The sequence below is a fragment of the Cynocephalus volans genome, chromosome 7 (assembly GCF_027409185.1).
Source record: "Cynocephalus volans isolate mCynVol1 chromosome 7, mCynVol1.pri, whole genome shotgun sequence".
Lineage (NCBI taxonomy): Eukaryota > Metazoa > Chordata > Mammalia > Dermoptera > Cynocephalidae > Cynocephalus > Cynocephalus volans.
Genome location: NC_084466.1, coordinates 118,806,002 through 118,832,602, shown reverse-complemented (window position 1 = coordinate 118,832,602; position 26,601 = coordinate 118,806,002). Strand labels below are relative to the sequence as shown.

At 37.1% G+C, this 26,601-nt stretch overlaps 1 protein-coding gene across 1 annotated transcript; it reads right to left on the bottom strand.

Annotated features, from left to right (window-relative positions):
- Positions 1-590: 590 nt before the first annotated feature.
- On the bottom strand, positions 591-26,329 carry FAS (Fas cell surface death receptor). The gene is made up of 9 exons (XM_063101577.1): positions 26,195-26,329; positions 12,492-12,657; positions 7,094-7,231; positions 5,910-6,018; positions 4,065-4,126; positions 3,848-3,910; positions 2,611-2,678; positions 1,669-1,693; positions 591-928 (listed from the first exon to the last, which is right to left on the bottom strand). Exons 1-9 carry the CDS (start codon positions 26,327-26,329, stop codon positions 591-593), a joined length of 1,104 nt encoding a protein of 367 aa, XP_062957647.1.
- Positions 26,330-26,601: the final 272 nt, after the last annotated feature.

Sequence of the window (26,601 nt, the reverse complement as noted above, 5' to 3'; positions counted from 1 at the left end):
TAAAACACCAATCATCTGTGCAAAGATGTTTGAGGTAGAACGTTATTAAATTTTGCATTCAACTATGCATGCATTTCCTAGATATGCTCCTCTTAGAGTTGTAAACAATGTTTATAAACATGGTAAAATCTCTAGAATCATCATGGAGTTGGGGAGATAATTTAGAGGCAAAGTGGCCTTTCCAGTGACTGTGATATTGCAACCAAAGGCCACAGCTTCTATTAATTCATGGGATGGGGTCAGCCTATGGATAGGCATTTGTACTAACATACCCTAATTACATTCGCAGCCACAGAATCATATGTTAGACACTAGAACACGATCCTAATCTTCTGTCCTTTGTCTACTCTCCTATTTGGGTACTTAATAACATGCCATTGCATTTACTCTTGACCATGTCTGTCTTCTCAACTAGATTTTAAACATCTTCAGAAGCAAAATCATGAAATCTTCAAAATCTGCGAATATATTAACTCTGAAAGTAAAACACACCCAGTAAAAAGCCAAGCAATATTTACAGCCTTCAGATATTAAGAACTTTTTCAAACACTAATTACACATTCTCACAACTGAGTTAGTCATTTTTCACTCTAGGCCAAGCTTTGTCTTTCATTTTCATTGTTGAAGTTTGAATTTTCCTGGTCACTGGTCATGTCCTTCTGGACTATTTCCTCAATTTTTTCTGCAAGAGCACAAAGATTGGCTTTTCTGAAACTTTTAATCATAGCTTTATATGCGTCTTTCTTCCCGTGACATTGGTACCAATTGTGAAGCAGTTGGACTTTCTGCTCAGCTGTGTCTTGGGGATTGTCATTCTTGATGTCATCTATTTTGGCTTCATTCATACCATTCTTCCGAACAAATTCTTTAACTTCATGTATTGTCATTTGTTCAGCAATAGTAGTGATATATTTACTCAAGTCAATGTCTGAAAAATAGAAAATAGTCTCTGAAAATTTGTTTTTCTAAATGAAATTCCCATTATTGAAAATGGGTAAGTCCTAGAGACATAAAGAGCTAAATTGGGGAAAAAGAAACAAAAACATCCTTGAGTTCTAATCCCAGTTCCTGCTATGTCCTCATTAATTTGCCATATAACCTGGGCACAAGACATAACATCTGTGTATTTTCTTTTCTCATCTGTAAAATAAGAGGATTGGGAAAGATCCCTTATAAATTTGATGATAAATTTATAACATCCCTTATAAATCTGATGCTCAATGACCCACTAACTTAAAAGGACAGGCAAAGAGTTTATGATAAATCTGATTTCTGAATCAGGTCAAAGAACAAAACTGAATAGAATCACATATGTTGTTATAGAGTTGGGTACACCAATAACATTTGAGGCTGCAATTCAGGTTAACCCCTAAGTCAGTTTAGGAAGGAATTCTATAATACATATAATTGATAGTAGAGAAAAATTTTCTTAAGCCTCAGAACATAGTATCCTGTTGCTACCTGGTTTATTTTAAACTACAAATATTAGTTGTAAATTTAAACAAACTGCCTGATAAATCCTTTATGGTGAGTAGGAAGAATTGTAAGCTCAAGGAATGGCAAAATCCCACAATCTGTCACTAAAATTAGCAACATTATTTTACTCTAAATTTGGCCTATTACTCCAAAGGAAGCCATTTCTATGGAATGAAATGATAAAAGCCTTACCTGATAAATTCATTGGCACTATCTCCTGATGAGAAAAAAAAAAAAAATGGAGGCAGGAAAATCAATTAATAAAAATATATGTAGAATATCCTAAGTGTAATCTTCTAATTTTCTTAATTCTGAAAGAAGTACTATCACTTGCTTGATGAATAAAATTAGGAAACTGTACAAAGTGATTTGATTCACCATTCAAATTTCAATTCTGAAAGGTTCCAGCCTCTCCAGAAACTAAGCAATGCGAGTTGTTTTTTATAAAGACAAGGAAACTAAGAAGTTCATGGAATAGGCTGATATTATTTTTCATATAGATTCATTAAAATAAAGAATAACATAATCATTCTAAAATTTTTTATTGTAACTATTCTTAATTTTGATACCAGAAAATGATTTAAGTTGAAAATTTTTTGTACTTATCAGTTTAAAGAACTCTAATTCCCAGTAAACCCTGGCACCAAATGAGAAAAGCATTATTCAATTCAGTGGCACTGGTTTCTCTTCTCAGTGTGTCTTTCTGTTCATTTGAAATAACTCGATTCCCATGTTGGAAAAAGACAAGGTCAATGGGTAGCTGGAGACACTTGAGCTGTGCCTTTATAATGGACTTTATGAGCTGAGCTGTTTCTTTGTCAGGGCTTGGATAGTGGATCTGTGCTCTGAGAAAGAATGCCTCTGCAGGGATAACATCCACGTGGAACATGAAGTTTAGCCATGATCTTTTGCAACTCTCTTTCAGCACGCTCTCAATTCCCTCTTGTGAATTCTTACAGTATTTGTGTAGAAGCTTACTTATAAATTAGGCACCATATCTTAATTCATTTCTGATGCTCCTTTAACCCATGCACACACAAACACAATAAATGTTGGTTTAAAAGAAAGTAACAAATAAACTGAATTCTACTTTCTCTTTTTTTTCAAGAAAGCCATGCATGTTTCAGCACCTACAGGATTTAGTGCTGCAGATTCGTGGCAATCACGCTTCTTACTGCTCCATGATCTGTATTTTCTCAGCCCTGAAAGATCAAAGAAATTTCCATTAGACTCAGATCTCAACCTTGTAAGAAGCATATGAGAACATACTTTCACATTAAGAGAAGTGTAAGAAGGAAGAAGGAGAAATTCATTGAACTTAAAGTGGCCGAACACTGCAGAAGGTAGCACCATACTGATTTTGGAACTCTCACCCCTTCTAGAGATAGGCCACACCTTAACTGAATCACCCAATTACCACATACTGGCTTAGCATGCAGCTGGCTTTTGACTTAATGTAGAGCCACCACCAGTCCCTCTTCAGCAAGGAAGTAGGGGCACAGCTGGAGCAGGGGACAAACCCATAGAACATGCAAAGTTGACATCAGTTTGCCATGGAGTGGCATTTAATGCCCAGAAATTCAAGAACACACACTTTCAAATAACTCAAGTATAAGCACTTAATAAGTGTATGCCTTGAAGTTAGTGTGAGATAGAAGAAAGGAATCTGCCAGTCTCTAAGCACAATTACAGTGTTTACACATCAAGTATTTTTAGCTAAACAACCTCTAAAGGCAAGGCAACCTCTTTATTTTCAGCTGAACTGAAGAAGTAGTGATTTGTTCCAACACGGAAAGAAAAATTAGATGCCTCTGAGTTATTGAAAATTGGTGCAACCCTGTGTTTTATGGATGACTTAAAGGGATTTTTCTAGACTAAATATGATTATACCTAATTTTAGCTTATCTGCTGTCTTTGCTAAGTAACACTTGCATAAAATACGTCACCATAGTATTTTAAGTTAAAAAGGAGAAATAATAAAAAAACACGGAGTTTGGTCAAGAAAGAAGAGGCACAGAGAGAAACAAGTTTATCAATTGCCCCCTGCAATGCCTTTCCCAGAAAGGCCCTTGTTCCTTTTGTTCTCTTTATGCGTGGAGTGATCTCAACGAACAGTAAAGTATTATTTGTTCACAGGAAGTATGGGAATATCACTCGATGCTACAGTACTGTTGCTCAGAAACCGTAGCTGAGGGACAATTTCGTCTATTCTTATCAGCTCTCAAGGGTGCATTCAGTGTTAGGAAATTAACAATCCAACAGATCTACCTACCTGATAGCTTTCTAATAGGTAAGATATGGAGGGAAATTCTTGTGAACAATGACTTCCCGAATTATTTCTATCTACACTTTGAAAAAAGTAAGAGCTTACCCCAAACTATTACTGGAACCAGTAACAAGAGGAGACACAGCCACGGCAAATTAGATCTGGATCCTGTGGATTGGAACATTGGGCATTTGATATGAAAATAAGCAAACTTTAAAATTAAACAAAGTACTCCCAGATAAGCAAGAGCAATTGGCTTTTCATCATATTTTACTATGGGGATGAGAGAAAGGAGAAAATAACCATAAAAAGAAACAATTACCTTTTTCTTTGCATTTGGTGTTGCTGGTCGGTGTGCATTTCTCAATGATTCCATGCTCACACCTAGGAAAAAGCACAGGGGGAATTTTAAAAGCCAGATGGACTGATTCCTCAATCAATAGCTTATTATAAATTAGGGGCTATTTTATTCATCTTTGCATCTCTGGTAAACATAATCCCTCAAATATTTTTAGATGAACATGTAAAGGTGGTACAAGTTAATAGCGTAATTTGGATGTTTGGATGAAAAATACCTTAAGAAGTGACTCTACGTTTTAAGATATTAAGAGTTAAAGGAAAGCAATAAAATATTAACATGCAAGACAGAGAATGAAATAGACAAAAAAAATAAACTTAAAACTGGTAATAAACTGATCTCTTAAAACACTAGGGCTTAAAATAAACTGGCTGTTAAACTGCCAAATTCAATCTCAAAAAATTCCCATCGAATAATAAAATGGCCAGACAGTAGCCACTGCCCATGGTACTGTTTAGGGAGGATACTCAGCTGTCCCTTAGAAGTTGCCACTTTTAGCAGCGGGTGATGATTAGGAGACTCAAGAGATTCACGTGGGATCTTCTTCAGACAGACAAACACTGACAGTCAGATGGGTGAGTTCGAAGCCTGCCTCTGCCCATTACCTAACTAGGTCAGCTTGGGCAGGTCAGTTAACTGCCATGAACCCATTATCTCATCAATAACGTGGAGATAATGATGTTGTCTACCTCAAAGGTTTATGATGAGAAGAAAACTAAATCAAGATTATGAAGTATTTAGAACTATTATTATTATTTTACTAAGTTAGCCCCTTCCCCACAATTCCGGCCTATCCTGTCATCAATCATGAGGGCACTTTTAGACACTTAGGGCTAGAAGGGAGAAGCCAGGGTGGCTGCTTGTAAAATTGTTCTTACAAATAAGACATAAGGCATCACGTGTCTACTTTTTAAGTCTGTTAGATGAACTCCTAAAAATTTCCCAAGATGAATTACAAGTTTGAGGAGAGGCAGCTGAACAGTAATCCTAAACATTTGTATTTGTACAAAACAATATCTTTCAATGCAAAAACTACTTTTACAACACATACTGCCTAATCTGATCTTCACAGAAATGAGGCGGATAAGGCAAATAAATATTACATGCATTTGATGAGGGGGGAAACAGAAGCTCAGAGAGGTTCAGAGATCTCAAACTCAGACAGTTAACCAGAAAAGGGAGATGAACAATCAAGTTTTCTAACTTTGGGTCAAAACCAAGCTCCTTAGCATGAAAAACAAGGCCCTTTGTGATCCGGCCCTGGCTCCTTCCCGGTCTTTCCTACACTCCAGCCAGGTATCCTGTTCCCTGGAGTTTCCTCTATGTCTTTGCAGCTGCTGTTCCCCTGCCTGAAATGTGCTTTCCATCCATGTACATGTGCTAATGCTCTTTCCTTCCTTCCTTCAAGACTCAAGACTTGTGTCACATCTTGACACCCATCTCCTCAGGCAGAGATGAAAGGTTTTCCTGTATAACTTTTAACTCCCTGGGCAAATTCTCTTCTGATGCTTACCACGTGGTGTTGACACACAATAACCATTGCTTTTCTTGACTGTCTTTGCCTCTAGACTGAGACCTTGATACCAGGAATGTGTCTTGCTCACCCTGTTAGTTTAAGCAGCCAGCACAATGTCAGCACACAGGAAGTGTTTAGGAATGTTTAGTAGATGTTTGAATGAGCAGATTGTCATCTAGCTGTTTGAAGGCAAAGCAGGACTAGAACCCTAATTCTTGACTCACAGACCCTCTAAAAAGACAGTATCTCTCAAGGTATAGCTAGAGTTTTAATCAGAAAAGACCAAAACTTACGTGCTGCAGGGGTCACAGTGTTCACATACTGAAGTGTTACAAAAAAAGTTTGATTTACATCTGCACTTGGTATTCTGAGTCTGGGTACAGTTTATTTCCACTTCCAAGCCTAAAAAATCAGTTTGCAAACTATTAATTATAGCAGCTAGTTATAAAAGGACAACAAAAATAATTGGCAGGAGCTGCACAGATTTTTGAGAGTCACTGCTTATTTCAACAGTCACAACATCACACCTTTAGTAACACAACTAGTGTTTAAACACAAAACAGGCAACCTCAGGTTGAAATGGCCAGCAATCACTTAGCAGAGTTTTAAGTGGACAGACAACCCAGCAACCAAGACAGACCTCACCCTTGCTTAGAAGGCTCCCCTGTTCTTCTGGTCTAGTGTTTTGCTACTCGAAGTGTGACTTGGGGACCAGCAGCATCAGAATCACCTGGGAGCTTGTTACAACTGCAGATCGTGAGGCACTACCCTAGACCTACTCAATCAGACCGTCAGACTGATGCTAAGGTCCTCACTTAGAGATTCTGATTAATTGTTCTGAGGTGGGACCTAAACATTGACATTTTTAATAGCTCCCTAGGCACTTCTTATCCACAGCATGGGCTGAGCCTGAATAGGGACAAGAGAAACTTAATGTCCAGAAGTTTCTTGTTATCAAATAAAACTAGGAATACTTCTATTATATTTTAATCTGATCCCTCAGAATAGATTGAGATGAGATATCCATGAAAATTCAGGTCCCCAGCTGGAATTATCAGAACAAACCAGATCCTCAAGGAATGAAGATCATCCCACCCACCTCTTGGGATTCTCCGTCCTTGCATCTATAGGCTTCTGAGCAATTGCTGGCCACGAACAAGAGCCATCATACAAGCATAAGTCAAGGCAGGAAGAAAAATAGTTCTGCAGTTTTGACTGGAGCTGATGAGCCCTGTTCACAGGGTTCATATTCAGTCATTCACCTATGCCTGGAAGAATTGCCTAGTCTTGATCCACAAATGTCTAGACCAATGATCAGCTCAGAACCTGGACCATCTTACCCCCAGCCAGCCCCGTCCTACCCACTCCTGTATGCCAACATAGCACCAGAGGAGGTCCCAATTTCAAACTGCATAATAAATGGCTCCACATGGAGTCCCGGGATTGGTCTCTTCTGATTGTTTTTTAGGACACTTACCATGTCCTCCATCGCAAATTCTACATCTTCTGCATTTAGGAGAATAATGTTCCTTCTCTGTGTACTCCTCCCCTTCTCGGCAGAACTCACAGTGTGGTGGGCCCTTATCAACTGTGCAGTCAGCAGCTTTCCATGTGCCTGCCCAAGATAAAAAGGCACAGGTGTTTGAACATGAGGTGGCCATGCAATAGCATGGGAAATATGCAAGGATGACAATAAAATGCACCTAAAATGGGGAGAGTTAAGCTAATGATACAGAAATGCATGTTTTTTTGTTTGTTTGTTTGTTTTTTAAAGATGACCGGTAAGGGGATCTTAACCCTTGACTTGGTGTTGTCAGCACCAGGCTCTCCCAGTGAGCTAACCGGCCATCCCTATATGGGATCCAAACCTGTGGCCTTGGTGTTATCAGCACCACACTCTCCCAAGTGAGCCATGGGCCGGCTCAAAATACATGTATTAAGAGCCAGAAAGTCTCCCAAGCCAAAATTTAAGAGTGTTTGAAGGACTGTGCCTATAGAAATAGGATGATCAACAATAGGAGCATATAAGAAAAAAAGGAAGGTTAGAATAACCAAATGTGCTGGAAGAAATGCCTTTACCGATTAACTTCTTTGGGGGAAGAGGAGATGTTGGTAGGTAAATATTCTGGATGAATATGGTCGTTACGAGCCACTGAGGTTGCCCAACTACAATCATGAGGTTGCCCAACTACAATCATGAGGTTACCCAACTACAGTCATGTAACAACACGCATACGTTCTGAGAAAGGTGTTGTTAGGCAATTTCTTCACTGTGCAAACAGCATAGCGTGCACTACAGAAACCTGGATGGTACAGCCTACCACACACCTAGGCTACAGGGCATAGTCACCACCGTATAGCAGTTCACCATTGACCAAAACATCGTTATGAGGCACCTGACTGTAATTCACTTTGTTCGGACTTATTTTACTTTCCAAAGTCCACAAATCCTGTTAAGAGATGGTATAGTGTAAAGAAAAGAACATTTGAAGTTCTAAAGACCGTGGTGAAATCTTTAGCAGTGATAAAATCTTTATCAAAGTGTTCAGTCTCTCTAAGCCAAAATTTTGTCATGCATATGGTGGAAATAAGAACTTCTAATGTTACCCTCAGAACTGCATATGGCCTCCTTTCTATTCCTTTTCCATCAAGGGACAGAGAACATTTTGATGGGCAGGCATAAATATACTTGCAACAAAATTTATTAGTGTGTTATCTTAATACAAACAATTTTTAGAAATATTCATGTTTGCTTTAATTTACTTTAAAAATGAATTGAGTCATTATATTGCCATCAGTAAGCATTACACAACAATGCCTTCTTCTGGAAAATTTATTTATTTAACAAGTGCTTATGAAATGCCTGTTGTGTGCCAGCAGTCTCTAGGAGTTAGAGATTCTGCAGAAAATAAGATAAAGCCTTGAACTCCAAGGCCTTCACCTTCTCAGGCTAGAGGTGGACAATGGCCAAATAAATGTATAATGTCAAGTGATGATAAGTGCTAAGGGGAAAACTAGATTAGGGCAAGTAGTTAGAATATGAAGAAGAAAGAGAAAATGTAAAGGGAAGTACAAGAGAAAAGCCTTACAAGTGACTCTAATTATTAATGGCATAACTAATTTTAAAAAATAGGTAAAGTCTAATCTACTCCACTCGCATGTACAGCAAAAATAATTTATGCTGTCTTTCCTAGGTATATGACTCTCTTAATAACCTCATAACATTCTTTTTGATAAAATAAAATATCAACTACATAAACAAATTATATTCAGTAAACAAAGACAATATAGTCTGTCAATGAAAAAAAAAATCCTGTGGAAACCCAGAACAAAATTCAAATATAGTGTATCAGGACAATATAACATTGTAACAATATTTTACAGAAAGCTGAGCTAAAATACAATTTTATTGCTTGCTAGTAGTATTATATGGGTTCCTAAATGAATTGGCTTCTTTAATGAGTTACTTTACAGAATGTGCCAAGCACAACACCAACGGCACGATAGGGATACAATAAACCACAGGTTCTTTCTTTCCTCCAAAGTATACAATCGAAATTTATTAACATATAAAGAGTGAGTGCTTGTTTTTTTTGATAGGATTTTTAAAATACATTTTCTTCTGAGTATAATAATACTTATCTTCCTTGTAGAAAATTAGGAAAAGGCAGAAAATTATAAAAAACACCTATATATCAGCACCTGGGGATATTGCCTGTTATTTTGTTGCATTCCTATGCATTTAAATACACATATATGTATACATGTGAGTATATACATATGTAAGAGGCATGTATAAATATGTAATATGATGGTACTCCAGAAGATTCATGGAAAGGATTATATTATCTTTTGATTCCATTTTTCTATGAACTTTTTGAAGTATTTTTGTATGTATGCAGTATTCCCTAGAATCCTTCTGACTGGATATGGTGATGTGATAAGAAATTTTTTAATTGAGTAATCAAAAATTCCAGTTCACATAGGGAATCGTTGAAAAAAATACTGCAAATATTTTGTTTTAATTCATAAAGTATAACTATGTAATCATTTGCTAATTTTGTGAAGTAGAACTAAGTTATTAGAGTTCCAGATTCTTTCTCACTTGCCACATTCATAATGCATCACCTATGATTTCCTGTTTGCCTGCTTGTCTTTTTTTTTTCTCTTTCTCTTCTCCTTTCTTCTTTCCTTCCTTTTTGATGGAAAGATAACTTTTTTTAAAATTTGTAACAGTTGATTGTACATATCTATGGGGTACAGAGTTGAATATCATTACCTGTGTGCAATATGTGATGCTCAACTCAGGATAATTAGTATATTCAACATTATTCAATGTAATCACTTTTGTGGCCTTTTACTAATTCCTTCCTTACCACTTCTCCCTTTACCACCTCTGGTGACCTCATCTCTGTTCTCTCCTTTTGAAAGTTCAACCTATTATTGTGATTGCTGTATCTTTCTTTATTTCTTTATTTTTTTTTTTTAATTCATTTGTTTACTTTTTAGCTCCTACTATGAGTGAAGAAATGCAGTATTTCTCTTTCTGCATCTGGCTTATTTCCACTTAACATGATTTTCTCTAAGTTCATCCATGTTGCTGCAAATGGCAGTATTTCATTCTTTTTATGGCAGAGTAATATTCCATTGTGTATATATACCACATTTTCCTTATCCGGTCATCCAACAATGGACATTTAGGTTGGTTCCAACTCTCAGCTCTTGTAAATAGAACTGTGATAAACATGGGAGTGCAAGTATCTCTTTGACATGATGATTTCCATTCCTTTGTGTAGATACCCAGCCGTGGGATTGCTGGATTATATGTCAGTACTATCTGTAGTTGTGTGAGGAACCTCCATACTGCTTTCCATAATGGTTGCATCAATGTACAGTACTATCAGTGGAAAGATAACTTAAACACATCAATAATCTGTATGAATGGCTTTAGAGTTTTTTGTGGTTTTTTCCTACTTCTTTACATTTATTTTGCCCTCACCTATTTCATCAAATTTTTTTAGCAGCTCACTTAACTGAAATTCTCCAAAGCATTTAACCTAGTTTTCATAGAAATGAATGTCTTGTCTCTGTATTCTTATTTCATTGATTTATATAATATTTAATTAGATTATAAATTAATATCACAACACCAATGAGGATAGACAGATTTGGAAGCAGCCTGAATATTAATAAGCCTAAAATTTAACAAACCTAAAGAACAGAAGTGGAAAGAGTGTTTAACATGCACTTGATGCTATCCAGAATATTTTAGAAAGAGAAAAGAGAACATCAGTTAATCCAGCCAGGAGATCAGTTGAAAATCATGTAAGGGGATTGATATAATTAAGAATTATATTATAAGTATATCAGGAAACATGACTTTGATTAATACATGCTATTCCAGCCATTGAATACTCCAAAATTTACTTAAGCAATTGCACATCATTGGGCATCATAATCAAATGTTACACATAAAATATTTTCTTTTATTTTTGATTATTTTCTCAAGGCATTTTCCTACAAATTGATTACTGTGTCAGTAGATATGAACATTTGCAAGTTACTGACCCATACAGCCAAATCTCTTTCTTGAAAGTTTGTAGCAATTCACATTCCAATAGTGGTATATGAGGGTTCTTATCTCACATGCAAACACACCAGTGCCAAGATCACTTCTTACATGAAAATAAAACAAAGCAAATCCAGAAAAGCAAAGACAAAAATACTTGACAGTTTGTTATACAAAGCATATTATCTTTGTTTTAATTTATATTAGCGATTTTAAAAATACAAACCAAGACTTCATTTCATAGGGCAAATTGATTGTGTTTAGCAAGTTATAAAAAACAAAACAAAACTAGGAAGCCATTCTTTACTCCTGTTCAGAGAAGAGTAAGTATAAATGGGTTTAAGTACAAATGGGTTATATTACAAGGGAGATTTTTCCATAAGAGTCATTAAAATCTGAACAGAAGGCCAAGGGAGACTGGCAGAATATTTTTTTAAACAAGATACAGGCCTATTTTGTAGTTTGAGTGTGGGAAGCCTGGGAGGCCAACCATGAAACCTATGACACGAAACCATGAAACTACTACAACAGCCCTCTGTGGTTCTATTACTCTATTGCATAAACCTGCACGTTGTTGTCCTTTACCTTCCTGTCTTACTTCACAATGCAGTTGAGAGAAATCTGTATCTGTATTTAATAGTAGTCAACTCTACCCCAAGTTGAAAAAAAGTTTGCACAATTGCATTTTTGTGTAGTTTCTAGTTTGCTAGTGTTTGAAGGATTTCCGGTCTAAAATGAGTTTGCACTTCAAAGTACTAATTTATAAAAAATTGTTGGTTTCTGTCCTTTACTTTTCTAGTTCATCTACTTATTCAGCTGCAAGATGCAAATATATTTTGCAGGCTTCAGTGCCAGGACAAATAGCTTTCTTAAAGACCTTCTGATTGAAGGATAAGTGCTGCGACAAATCTTTTAGGGGTGGAAGTCCTTTGCTTTCGGAACTTCCCTAGTATAATGACATATTCTAATCAGTTTTGACATAAGTTTTAATTTGTTTTAAGAACAAATTAAATTTATTTTAATAAGTCTTCTTTTGCTCATGAAAAATGAATCTAAATACACAAATCTCATTTCAGAGGTTCATGCTATTTATCGGTTGGATTATTTGTAACCATATCAAACAAGTATGATACAGATGAATAAAACCAGTCTTGGGAAAATAATTTCATAGTTGTTTTCTTTCCCCCCAGTTATGCTATATAATAAAGGAGAACCAAAAGTCGTAAACAAATTGCACTGATTATCACTATGTGCTACTCCTCACCCTGATATTCCTTCTAATCTCTGGATGTTCTGTGTAACATACCAGCAGGACATGGCTTACAGCAGAATTGGCCTCCATGATGCATGCCTTCCATGCACTGAGTTTCATTTTTGGTAACATTCTTCCTCAATTCCAACCCCTCAGAGTTAGTATCAGTTACTCGGGCATTAACACTGGTGGACAACGATCCAGCAATAAAGGTAAGCACCTGTAAAAGAAAAGCATAAAGAGAATTTTATTGATTTCTGAACTAAGCAACTTGGTAAACAGGTATAACTCACCCAGAATGGTCGTTCAATTTGCTGTGCACGAGGGAAGTCAATAACGGGGCTCCATCCTCATGCTGAGTTACCTCCAAGAAAGGAGCAGATCAACCACATGGCAGCTCAGAATATAGGTCCTCCAAACCACACTAGAAATAGCATCAGGGATGACAGGAGCCAGGGCTTTGCTCAAAGTGAAATTTATCTCACACTTACTGCCCTGTATCTGTGGGTAAAATCACTTAAATTTTCCAAATCTCGGTTTCTTTATCTGTAAAGTGGAAACAACCTCTTCTTCAGAGGTTTGTAGTAATAATTAAATAGAAAAATAAACTTAAAGCTGTTAGCACAGTATCTGGCACACAATAATAAATAGGTGCCCAATAAGTGGTATTATTATTATTATTACTGTCATAAAGTTCTAATGAGAGGCAGCATAGTGGACTAGGAAAAAAGAAATTTCGAGACAACTGTGGTTTGGATTCCAGTTCTGCTACCAACACTGTGACTTTCAGCAACTTACATAACCTCCCTGATCCTCAATTTCCACATCTGTAAATGCAAACAGTACTTCGTGTCTTCAAGGGTTGTGAGGATAAAAAGTGATCGTTTCTATCTAACCTGATACTTAGCTGTCAGCACATCTACTTATTCTCTTTTTATACACAACCACAAAGCCATTAGTTTTGATAAAATTCCCACAGGTTATCCAAGCACACTATAAATATCCCACTAAATCGAATAGGATTTTCTTCACCTTTGTTCAGAAAAAATGGACTATTCTTTATACAGAACCAATCTTTGATCAATTTTTCATTCCTTTCTTCTGGAGACAAAAGCCCATGACTCCAAGCAACATGGTGTCAAATTTATCTTAGCCAGCTACAGAGTGGAGTTCCTCCGAAAAATGAGAGAGAGAAAAAAAAAAAAGTATATATATATACATATATACGAAAGCTGAAAACATTTGAGGGTAATCCCTGGTTGAGTCCTTTCTTGAGTTTTCTAAGTATTTATTTTTTGTCTCTCTAAACATAAATTCAAATAATCTCTCATTATTAGGTTCAGGGAGGACCACTTAAGATGGCACCACCCAAAAATGCTCAAAATGGCAGTTCTCAACCTATGGGCTTTCCCCGTAAAATAAAAAGACAAAGGAACTCATACGCCTAACAGAACTCCATGCCATTGGCCCCCTCTGAAACCCTACTTTACATACTAAGGGAACCAATAATCATACACTTAAAAATCACCTAATTAACATAAGGCCTCAACAACTCCCATTGGATATTTCATTTAACTCCTCATTAATATAAGCTATGGCCAATCAGAACAACACAACTCACCACCCAAGAAATATAAGCCCAACCCCCAGGGGGAAGGTCAGGCTGGGTCTTGTACTGACGCCTCCCGCCTCCCCGCGCTGCCTGTGTGGGGATGCTGCTGCCTGCGCAGATAAAGCCTTCCAAGCCTGATTTCTCGTCTCAGTACCAGTCTCTGCAAATCACTGACCTTTCACTCATCTTATGTAAAACACGTAAATTCTGTTGGCAATCATCAAACTGTTTTAAAATTATTAGTTCTGAGTTTTGTTTTCTCAAGATCATTTTTCATAGTTTTCATGGTACATCTTATTTTTTCCTTACTGTAGGTTATAGTGATAATACTGGCATCTTCTTAGTCAAGAGAACTAAATGTTCCACACATATAATCACAGTCACAGGAGTCCCCACTTCTTCCCTCTTAGCCATTCCCTCTTTGTCACCAAAGCTTGGATGCACTTCAGCTCACAGGATAGCACAGGGCCTCTGACTGAGGAAGAAGGGATAGAGAATGTGGTTGTCCACTTTTCCTCCTGGGATAGATGTGTTTTAAGATGTATTTCTAATATTTAGACTTCTAAGAGGGAAAATGATACCAAAATATCAAGAAACAATATGATTTGTCCAAGGTTACTCACTAGCAGCAGAGGGTAGAGATGGGACTGACCTAAGTCTCCTAACTCCTATCATAGTGATCTTTCCCTATATCCAAAGATGAGTGAACTTAACACAGAATATAGCTTACTTTCTATAGATGAACAATTGTATGTAAGAAACAACTGGACTGGTACACAGACAAAAAGAACTGTGCTTAAATATGCTGGCTTCATTACCCAACAGACATTTGTTGAGTACCTACTATGTGCCAGGCTCTGAGAATGCAAAGATGAGCAATATTGATTGTTAATATTTGTCCCTCTTTTAGATCAGAGAATCAATAGCTAGCTAACAGTAACTGAATTGTACACTCTAGGAAATAGTAATTTGATTGGAAGTATACCAAAGGGGTAATTGCTAAGATGGGGGGGGGGCTCACAAATGAAAATCATTCAAATTTTTTAGGACTCCTTATTCCAGAACTACCTCAAAATTCTATTTGACAGTCAGGGATTAATTATACTAATCATTTAGCATTCCACACATTGTCAGCATGTGAAAATTCTCAAACCAGTGTAAAAACTCCTCTGTAGCTAGAAGAGATCACTAAGTCCTGTGTGCAACAGGTAATCAAAACTGAATCTAAACAACCAAACTGAGTAGGAGCAATTCATTTCTGTTGCCAGCCACCTTAATTGCTATGAAGAATAAATTTAATGGTGAAATATTACTTGCTTTCCTTCTCTTTTAATTATAGTTTATCCCTAGAAACTAAAGAAAATAACCCATATTTAAACTCAAAGGGAAGGGATTTAGAGGGATTGGACTAGCCCAAATTGACACGCCAAAGGCACTCAGGGGTAATACCCAATTGTGTATATGTGTGTGTGTTCGTGTGTTCCCCATGAGTATAGGGCCCTATCCTCCTTGGTATGGTAATTTAACCCAGTTTTCAGGAGACAGTACAATGAGCAGATCCATAATTCCTAGTTTAAGTAGTCAAGTACTCAGAGGAGCAGCACACTCTGCACTTATGAACTGTCACTATTAGTGACATTACTGGGAAAAAAAATGTGCATATACTCAACTTTCTGGAGCTGTCTGTCTAAAAGAATTCCCTAATTCAATTTGGTTCAGCTTTGAAGTTTTGGGTTGGAAATCAAAATCTACTATTCAAAATTCATTCAGAATATGAGAAATGTGAAACCTGTAGTAAGAGGCAGAGAGCAATAAAGAGACACAAATATCCCAGGAGATGTCAGCACCAACCTCATCTCATGTTTAATCACACCTGCTTTACAGAGTTGAATTTTTGAAAAACGTCATCCTTATTTCAGCATCAAAGACTTATGTCAGGCCTAAAAAAAGAAAGATGGATCTGAAGAGCGTGTTGTGAATATTTCACAATGTAATGCAAACAGCACTCCATACATTTTGTATTCTTAAATTTTTGCACTAACTCAAGTTTGCAGAATGCAAAGAATTAACTCAAACCTTCCAGGTAGAAACTGGGGCATTCTTACTGTATCAGGACAGGAAACATGTAAAAACTAAATGCTCTGAATAGTGTTTGTCTTTGTTTTCAGAAAAGCTGAAAAGGCCAGAAAATAGGTTAAATAAAAAATCTGAAATGTGGATAAATTAAGCAATTTATATTGTATTTGGTTATTTTTGATAACCAAATAGAAAAAATAAAATAAAACAAAGAATAAAAACTATTTTAAATCTTCATCATAATAAAGATTAAAAAGCCAAGAGAAACCTTGACTATATAGTCTGCTGGGGAAAATATTGGTTAATCCACTAGCCAAATAATTAAGTAAATACTTTATTGAGTACCTACTATGTATCTGACAGATGTCTGGGAACAGAACAGTCAACAGATGAAGTCTCTCTCATAGAGTTTAATATGCAAGTGGGGTTTTCAGTCAGGGTTCTCCAGAAAAATAGGGCCAATAGAATTTGTACATATATGTATATACGGAAAGCAAGATTTGTTTCAAGGAATTGACTTATGCAATTGTGGAGGCTTGGCACTTCTAAAATCTGATGGGGTAGGCCAGCAGGCTGGAAACTCAGGGGAAAATTACAGTTCAAGTCCAAAGGCAGTCTGCTGGCAGAATTCTTCTTTGCTCAGGGAGGTGAGTCAGTCTTTGTTTTCTTAAGTCCTTCAACTAATTGGATGAAGCCCACCCACATTATGGAGGATTATCTGCTTTACTCAAAGTCCACCAATTTAAATGTTAATCTCATTCAAATAATACCTCTACAGAAACATCAAGAAATTTTGGCCAAATATCTGGGCACCATGGCCCAGCCAAGTTGACACACAAAATTAGAGGGAGATGGGTAATAAAGAAAGAAATATACAATATGTCAGGGAGGGATAAATGCTATTTAAATAAACAAAGCCAGTTTAGGGGGCATGGAGAGTTTGAGAAGTGGAACAGCGCTGTTGTAGAAAGAGTGGTTTGGGAAGGCCACTGAGTAAGAGGACATTTGGGCAGTGACTTGATGGAAGTACCAGTGTGAACTGTATGGATGATTATCTGGGACAGGCTTTTCAGGCAGGTCATACCCAGGAGCTCTACAGGAACTTGGCTTGGCCCAAAGGAGGAAGAACCCAAGGCCCTCAGAGAAAAACATCACTAGCAGTTATTAAAATAAAATCCATGTTTCCTGAACCGCACAGGTAATTAACATTCTGACAGTCAAGGCCATAGTGGGATCATATGGTTGACTATATCCACAGATGCTTCAACCCTATAGAATCCTGGCATGTCAAAGCAGAAGGAAACCATAAACATCTGTTCAGCTTCAAGATAGATTTTTAAAATGTATCTCTTCGAGTCTTTCATTACCTAAAAGATTTTAATATTTTCTGTAAATCAGAAATTTTGCTTCTCTCTCTCACCTTTTGAATCATTCATAAAAATGTTAAGTGAAAGCACCTATCCTTAGAAGGTTATTTACAAGTTCCTTGCTGACACTTGCCTGGCTTTCTACAAAGTTCATTCATATTATCAACTCTTGGTAGTTACAATAAACCTATGCATGAGGAGTTATTACTGCCTTTTTTACAGCTGGGGAAACTGAACACAGAGTATGAGAAATGACTTGCCCTATAACCCACAGTTAAGAATGGCTAACAGTGGACTCAGACCCAGTACTTCTGGTTCAAGTCTGGGCTCTGTTTCAGGTTTGTAAACGTTTCCATCTAGGCACGCAAACAACTCAATTTGTTTTCCGACAATTGTTGGCAAGAAGCCTGCATGTTAATTATATAATGAGCCTTCAAAACAAATAGATGCTGGGGGAAGAGGAGGTATTTGGCAGGATTTCTCTGAGAACCAGAAGTCAGCCCCAGTCCTTTAGTCTGAGAAAACTAGCAGGACCCCCAAAGTCAGGACTCTGGCTGGCAGGGAAGGCAAAACTTGCCAGCCGTGGCCCACAGCTTAGGAAGAAGCTGGGTTTGCCTTTCCTTCCCTCCATTTTGGGTGCTGAGTTTCTGAGCACAGCCGTGACCACAAGTGCAGTCTCTTGCCAGGGCGGGGATCTGAAATGCACCAGACAAATAGTTAGGAACTGGAAGTCGTTCTGTACCAGGATCTTTGCATTTGTTCCCTTTGAACCTCTCAGAAATAGGAACACATAGAGTTTGTCCCTTGTATCAGATGACAAGAAACTAAGAGAACAAATGGCTATTTATTCATTGTCTGCAGCATCGGTGAAGAATCACTTTTCACAGCCGACCAGGTTATTTAATAGAAGAAATGATGCAGGAATGGGCAGACCCAGAAAATGATGACCCCTGCCTCCACACCACCCTAGTCTGACAGGCTCTCCACACTTTCCCAGGAATGGTCAGCACTGGGGATCTAATGGGGTACTTCGGAATAGAGTAACAGCTCAGTAACTGACTGAAACTAACTACTGGAAGAAATCGAGATTCCCATTAAGGATAACTCCAAAGAGTCAATGTGGCAATCGGCCTTGAGAGATGAGAGAGGATTTGAAAAGGAAGTTTAAAAAAAAAAAAAAAAACACCTTTTTTTCTGTTCTTATTGAAGTTCAAAGCAAACAGGAAAAGACTTTCAAAAAGCAGTAACAAAAAAAAGAGACGTTGGGCGGTGAAAATGGCAGCCCTCCGAATGGCACGAGTGAGTAGACAGATGCCAGGACGAGTGAGTGAGCTTTTTCACTGCTGAGCACAGGATCGGACCGATGCAAGCTGTAGGCCTTGCCATAGCCAGGCAGCAGCAAGCTCTACGGTTATCACATGAGGGTGTTTCTTTACTATGACTACTGTGCTCAGCCACTGCAGAAAAATGCTTTCTTGATGAAGGCGTATAATGGTGGTCCAGACGATTCAACACTAGAAGTTTAGTGATTAAGAAAGTGAAAGGAAGGGGAAAAAAAAGGATATTTCAAGAAAAATGTTTCAGCAGGAAAGTATCTTTTAAGACACCGAAATTTTAAGTGTTTATTTCTAGTTGTTGAGATTAAGAGTGACTTTTTTCCTTCATTTTCTTAACTCATCTGTTTTTTTCTACAAGGGACACATGTTCGTTGCATAATAAAAATTAAAATTAAAAGGCACAATTTTAGAGGTAGCAGGATTGTGTTAAGCCTAAAGATCTATATTGATTTATAATTTGTTATTCCTTTTCAATAAGATTAGAAAATCTGGATAATAATAGTAGTGAATCTATAATAGCAACTTCCCTAGCATTTAAAAGGTGGAAAAAATTCTTAACCTTTGAATTATTAACACTTGATCTTTCATATAAATTTTTTTTTTTTTTTTTTTTTTTTTGCTCTTCTAGCTTTCTTTGGCAGTCTTGTAACTTTACTAAATCAAACATCATAAACATAAACCTTTGTTTAACTGCATCTATTTCCTTAAACTATTGTGATCAGGGCAATTTTATTTCCCTTTAGTCCACTGAGACTAAATATATTACTACTCATGATAGCAGTATCGTTTGATGGTGTAGAAAATTTTATTTTGTTTTTGAAGTAAAATTATTGGACAAAAGGATGTGTCACGCTAAAGGTAACTTTTTAATTTATGAAATCGAAAGCTCAGTTATACAAATCACCACAAACTAGTAACTACGGTTTGCAGATAGTTCTGTCTCTGATGAGATTGTGTTTTATTTTTCTTAAAGAATACTTACCAGAGAAGTATACTTTATTAACCACACCCTGATAGATTCCTATGTCGCAATGCAGCACTTGAGTTGCTCGGCTACTAAGGAGAGTAACACAAACAGAAAGTGTGTCATAATTTAGGATCTCATTGTGCTGCTAATGAACTATGGATAAATATATATATTTCTCAGAATACTGTCTATTTGTATACTTCTAGAGAGGACCTGGGCTGACTTTCTAGCGTGGCTTATAAACTGACTGAAAAAACTAATACTGCAGTATAGTTTTAGGGACCCTTAGAGATTACTCTGGGGAAAAAAGGCCATTCACTTCTATATATATATGTTCTAGGAAGTTGGTCTTAAAATGTCAGAAATATTATATTTGAACCAGGTGTTTTTAAAAGTGTACCTTATTATACAAGTATAATAGTTACTCTAATATACAAATTTAGTAAAATGAAGTAAAACACTTGGTTTAAAAGTCATTTAAAAATGCGTGCTAAATGAATTATTTCAACGTCAGGCATCTGAAATTGAAAGTGGACATTTTAAACCCTGGGCTCCAAAATTCAAATACATTGATGAGAATAGATGGATTATAGGTTTCTAGAGAGAAGAGTGTCGCTCTCCCACCACCACACAAATCCTCTTTCAGAATTCAGCTAAGAGGTAACAGAAGGCAGAGGAGCTCTTGGGAGGATGGTAGAAAATGAAAGTGAGAAATTAAAGAAAGGGAAAAAAAGGTATTGACACCAGCAAATCCTCCAGCTAATTCCTCACATCTTAAACATTTAAACTGAAATTTAGTATATCATTCTATTTACAGTTTTTGGTGCACAAAGGATTTTATAGATGACTTAACAGAATCCCCTTATCTGATAGAGGAAGCTGTGCTCCAAACTGGTGAGGTGACCGCCCACAGTCATGCAGCTAGATCAAGAGAGTCAGGACGTTATTCAGGACTGAGGTGTCCCCCCCCCCCCCCCCCCCCCGCCGCCCCCAGCCTCCAAATTCATATGGTGATATCCTAACCCCCAGGACCTAAAAACTTGACTGTATTTGGAGACAGGGTCTTTACAGAAGAGATTAAGTTAAAATGAAATCAGCAGGGTGAGCCCTAATCCAAATATGACTAGTGACCTTTTAAGAGGTAACTCAGAGACACCCGGACAGAGAAGACACAGGGAGAAGATGCCATCTGCAAGCCAAGAGAGAGGCCTGGAACAGATCCCTCGCTCAGGACCCTCAGAAGGAGCCAACCCTGCAGACACTGATCTCAGACTTGTAGCCTCCGGAACTATGAGATGATAAATGTCCGTTGTTTAAGCCACCCCGTCTGTGACACTTGGTGATGGGGGTCTGTTCACATTAATACAAGTACCAAACTATAGCCTCTTGGTTGTCTCAGAGTTTTGATGTGAGGGACGTCAGTGTTACATATGAATTTGGTGGGATCCCTCATAACTGAGCCCAAGGATTTCCCATCCTGAGTGATCACTAAGCTAAACAGATTTCTTATGGTTTATAGAACTGAAATCATCAGGGGCCAATTTAAACTGGAACTACCACTTCTCGGACTTTCTGGTCACCCCTAGGCTGGGCTGAAATCTCACCATTCCCTACTGCTCAGAACAAAAATGGAGCGAGAGATGAAGTTCCACCCATAGTCTGCTCACTTCCTTATCAGACGTTGTTACTTATCAACCTTTGAGGGAAAAGAAATTCTAAAAAGACCATTATTAGTTTATCATTTCCAATGGTATAATGTATCTCTAATATATTTGTGTAAAAAAACAAATAAAAATGCCATTTTGTACTACTACGTTATTGAAAAACTATAAAAATAAAATAAATTTTTCTTCATGAAAGAGATAAGTGAAGATTCCATTAGGTTTTACTATTTTTTTTTCTTTTTTTTTATTGTGTAAATAAGATACACAGGTAATCGTATCCCAGGGATGTCCTCTTTCTTTTTCAAGGCCAGTTTCTGGAAAGTCCAGGAGAGAGTTGAGGCAGTAGGAATAGTAACTGGTTAGATCCATGACTGACCAGGCAATAAATAAAATAAAATTTAAGAGTTTAGAAAATTCTATCTAAGATTAGATTTTGAGTTTAGTGCTAAAGTTAGAAAAATAGTTCTAAAAATCCTGACAGACATCAGAATGTCTGTCATATAAAAAAAAAAATGCTTAGGCCCCACCACAAACCTAAAGAGTCAGGATCTCTGAGAGTGGGGCCCTCCTCATAATTATCTTTAACAAGTACCCCCAGTGATTTTGATCCTCACCACAATTAAACAACTGGGCTAGAGGAAGCAAAATCTGAGGTTAGCAGGCAACTACATTTACATGTGAGAAGATAACAGCATCTGTACTCCATACTTGCAAATCAATGTGAGGGCTACAAAGGCCTAACCTAAAGCTCCAGAGCCTTTAAATGCCCAGAGGGGCACACAGGTGACACCAAAGTAAAGCAGTTAGAAGTAACAGACAACAAAGCATTGGAGTGGCTTGTCAAGCTCTGCCTGGACCCAAGGGGCAGCCATTACTGAGCTCCAGGGGAACAGGAGCCATGTGGTATGTGGGCCTAATCCTCCATTTTTCAAGAGAAATCAAAATCCATTATAATGATGGCAACTAATATTATGAATAAATAAATGAATGCAGCCATACTTACATACATACGTATTTATGTGTCAGTACCATGCGGGTTAAACAAAACATAGTCTAGGGACAGTGTAGGCCCAATTTTTTTGTATTTTTTAAACTGACAAATAAAAATTGTATATATTTATGGGGTACAACATGGTGTTTTGAAATACATATACATGTGGAATGGTTAAATATAGCTAATTAATATCTGCATTACCTCACAAACATTTTTGTGTGTGTGTGTGTGTATGTGATGAGAACACTAAAATCTACTCTTTTAGCAATTTTCAAGTATACAATACACTGTTACTTACTGTGGTCACCACGTTGTGTAATAAATCTCCTGAACTTACTCCTCCTGTCTAACTGAAGTTTTGTATCCTTTAACCAACATCTTCCCAACCCTAATCCCCACCCCACACAGTCCCTGGGAACCACCACACTTCTCTCTACTTGTATGAGTTTGACTCTTAGATTCCACATATCACTGAGTGCGGTATTTGTCTCTCCGTGAGTATCGGTCCAATTTTTAAAATCAGGCCTAAATCCTTACAGACATTCTTATGAAAAAAAAAAGTTCAAGAAGACCAATGATTCTTTTGTGAGGAAGGCTGAAAACCAAAGCTTGAGCCTTAGCAAGGAACGAAAGCCAACCACACACCCCAAGTTTGTTCTACATTTTGGGGCTTTGTTTTTGTTTTTGTTTTTTTCAAGATCTCTGCCCTCAGAGATCAAAAGTATTAACGTCTTATATTTTTATGGCCTCACAGAGTGCAGAGGTATATGTATAAATATGTGATTCTCCTTGACTTGATTGAAGGACAGCCTGTTATTAATGAATCCAAGGCCAAATTTATTCTACTTTTGCAAGCTTATTCTGGTCCACAACTTAACACAGCCTACACTAAGCTTGCCTACTTTGCTGGGCTGAGTACACCTACTGATCAAATTTGTGGTTAGATTTGCTATTTTATAAAGCTGGCCTTGCTCAAAATGAATAACCTCATACTAAATTCACTAACATCTCCACTTAGTGGACTCAGTCCTACTGTCCTATGACATACAACTATGACTGCTATTTCTAAATGCCATAGATGTGGGTGACTTGGTTGCATAGTAGTTCATTTCAGAATGAGAAAGGAGCTGTGATCAAAGGCAAGAACATTCTCATTTCCTTCCTGGAAGATGAAGTTACCAATCTTACCATAATTAACTTCTTTTTAATTTGGGCTTTATTGCTCACACTGCAACTTCAAAGAAAATAAAAGTTGGCATGTAGACTGAATGATTTGTTCCTCTTTAGAACTGAATTGGAGATGCGTAATTGGTGTTAGAAAGATAAAAGGCTACAGACCTTTTTTTTTCTTTTTAAAGCAAGGGTTTCTAGAAAATGAAAATGACTTATTACATAGTTAAACGCTATTTTCCTACTTTTGCGAATATACCTATACACACAGCAAAAAGAATACAAAACTCAACACTAAAGTACTTACCATGCTTCTACAGATAATTCTCTGGTAATAAGAAAAAGCCTTTGGTAATAAGAAAAAGTACCAAGGTACTTCAGAAAGTTCATGGAAAGATTCATATTATCTTTACATTCAATTTTGTATCTTTCAGTATGTTTAAGCAATGCTTTCTTTATAATAATAAACTATAAAAAATGAATAATAAATCAAATAAATAATAAAAGCTATAGTAATCCCAGCTCATTTAATAAATGACCTCTCTATAATGCATCTAATAAAAATTATAAGATGAAAATTATATAGAAATAGAAAAAGGTCTGTGTGCATGCAAAGTGAAAAAAAGCAGACTATAAATAGCACCGATTAAACATGCAATTATGTATATGTGCAGACAGGACTAGGAGGCTATAAGTAAAATAAGAATGCTTACATTAATTAGGGTGGTAAATTAATGACAGACTTTACTTTTCAGTATTTACTTTTGTTTCACATCATATGTTCAATTTTTCTACATTTACTTATTTTAAAAAAGATGGATTTACTGTCCTAAATTTGGCTTTAAGTTGCTTTTTACTGTACAAATCATGTTTTAAATTATGTCCTTTTATTATTTTTCTTCATAAGTTAATAGTCTGTGGTACCTATTACAAAACATCTGCTCATTAAGGGACTTTTGGGACCCAAGATAATTCACCAAAAGCACTTAACTTACTAGGGGTTTTCAAGGGGGGAATTTCCTTATTCAGGTTTCTAACCATCTCTTAGAAAACAGTTATTTTCTCCAACTGGCAGTTTTACTAGAGGTCTGGCTTCCTGACACATTCTACCAGTCTTCAGAAAGATTCCTGTGAAATACTGACACTTCTACTAGTGCTTATTTAGAAGTAAATTATTTCTCCAGTGTCCCAAAGAGATTTATTCAGAGACACCATCTAAATCCCAGTTCCTCTTTGCCTCTGTTTCACCTTTTCCCCCCTCTAAACTCAGTGCAAGAGATACAATTTCTTTTTCCTAATTAAACTCTAATTTGTTGCCAAGGATGGTAATTGTATTTCAGGCATGGACAACAGAGAACTTTTCATTTGTCTAACTGTAGCTAGTAGTGGAGGCCCTGATGGTCTCCATATATCAATTTAATTTTTGCCTCCCCGTCCTGCCATCATTTGTAAATTTGTATTCTTTCATCTTAGTTGTTAATTTTAATTTATATTTAATTTATATTTGTTTTTTGTTTGTTTTCATAAATCTTCTCAAGTCTTCTGTGATATAAGTACAGTTCATTTAAAAACAAAAATAATTAGAAACACATTGCAGCCCATTTCATGTTTCTGGGTTGATTTAAGGAAATGATTAAATAATAAATTAAACAACTTTATTTTTGTCCTGGAGCTATTCTGTATAATTACTTGTAAATATACTAGTTTCTTTTCTAAATGTCCTCTCCTTTCTTTAGACCATAATTTTAAGAAAACAGTTCTAAGAAATGTAGGAAACTGGCTGCCTAGTTATCACCTGGCCAGTGTCCTCAATAGTACAAGACAAAACCTACAGGTCCACGCAGTACTGGGGGAAAAAAAAAAAAAACAGTACTCACAACTATTTTTCACACTAATTTTCAAAATAAGCTTGACTCTTTTAGAAATTCGTGAGTTTTGGGGGATTGCAAACTTATTTATTGTAGGTGCCATGGAAAAAACACCCAGAAATAAGGGTGAGAAAACTAACTCCAAGAGGGTAGAGAGAAGAGAAGAAAACAGGAAAAGCTGGGGATATTTGCAGATACTGGTTATATCTACTGATAGCACTAGAGACAAGAGGACTAGGGTAAAAGAGAGAAGGGCAGGGGGATAAAAGCAGCCTCCCTGATTTACTTCAAGCCCATCTATTAACATAATTAAACAAAATTTGCTTCTGTGTTCCAAGTAATTAGCACTCTGCCCCCATTTTATTTATTTTATTTATTGCTACTACCTAGGAAGCACTACTAAGTATGAAGGCATAAAAGCGAGCATTTTCTGGAGACACTCGAAGTGACAACAGTGTGGACACTTCTTTAAGAACAGAGAGGCCTGATGTTGGACAAGTGGTGGGCGCAAGGCTGGATTCAATCTAACTAAATTAAAGAGTCATATTAGAGGGGGGAAGTGGAAGATATAATAGTACAAAATGTAAACAATGATTATCTACGGGAAATCAGGTGCAGTCAGCAAACTGCCTGGGCTTTGGAATTAGATGAGTTCAATCCCAGCTTTGGCATATACTAGCTGGGTGACCTCAGTTGAATTACTTCAGCTGTCTGAATCCCATTTCGCCATCTGCAAAATGTAGATGAAGGCATCTTCCTTGCGACAGGGCTGCTGCGAACACTGTTGACCGAGATCACATTTGTAAACACTCCTATCACTGTACCTGGCACTTCCATCATTTGTAAACACTCCTATCACTGTACCTGACACTTGGTTGGGACCCAATCAAATAAGAATCCATTGATTCCCAGAGGCTTCGGAACTCAAATGAACTTCTTGGGGCCAGCTCCCTGCGCTTAGCCACCATGAAGCTAGCATTTCTAAGCGAGAAACTCTCCAAAAGAGGCTGCTCAAGCTCCTAGGCCAAGTGCAGACGCCGGAGGTCCTGCGCGGTGGGAACGGGTAGCACCCGCGGGGCAGGGAGGCCAAGCAGAAGCTACCCTGGGAG

Excerpts from the sequence above, each read along its gene's own strand:
- FAS (XM_063101577.1), bottom strand. The coding sequence starts at position 26,329 with ATGGAAGTGCCAGGTACAGTGATAGGAGTGTTTACAAATGTGATCTCG. Across the intron at positions 7,232-12,491 it reads CTGTAAGCCATGTCCTGCTG|GCACATGGAAAGCTGCTGAC; the intron begins GTATGTTACACA and ends TATCTTGGGCAG. Across the intron at positions 2,679-3,847 it reads GGTTCCAGTAATAGTTTGGG|GGCTGAGAAAATACAGATCA; the intron begins GTAAGCTCTTAC and ends TTGATCTTTCAG.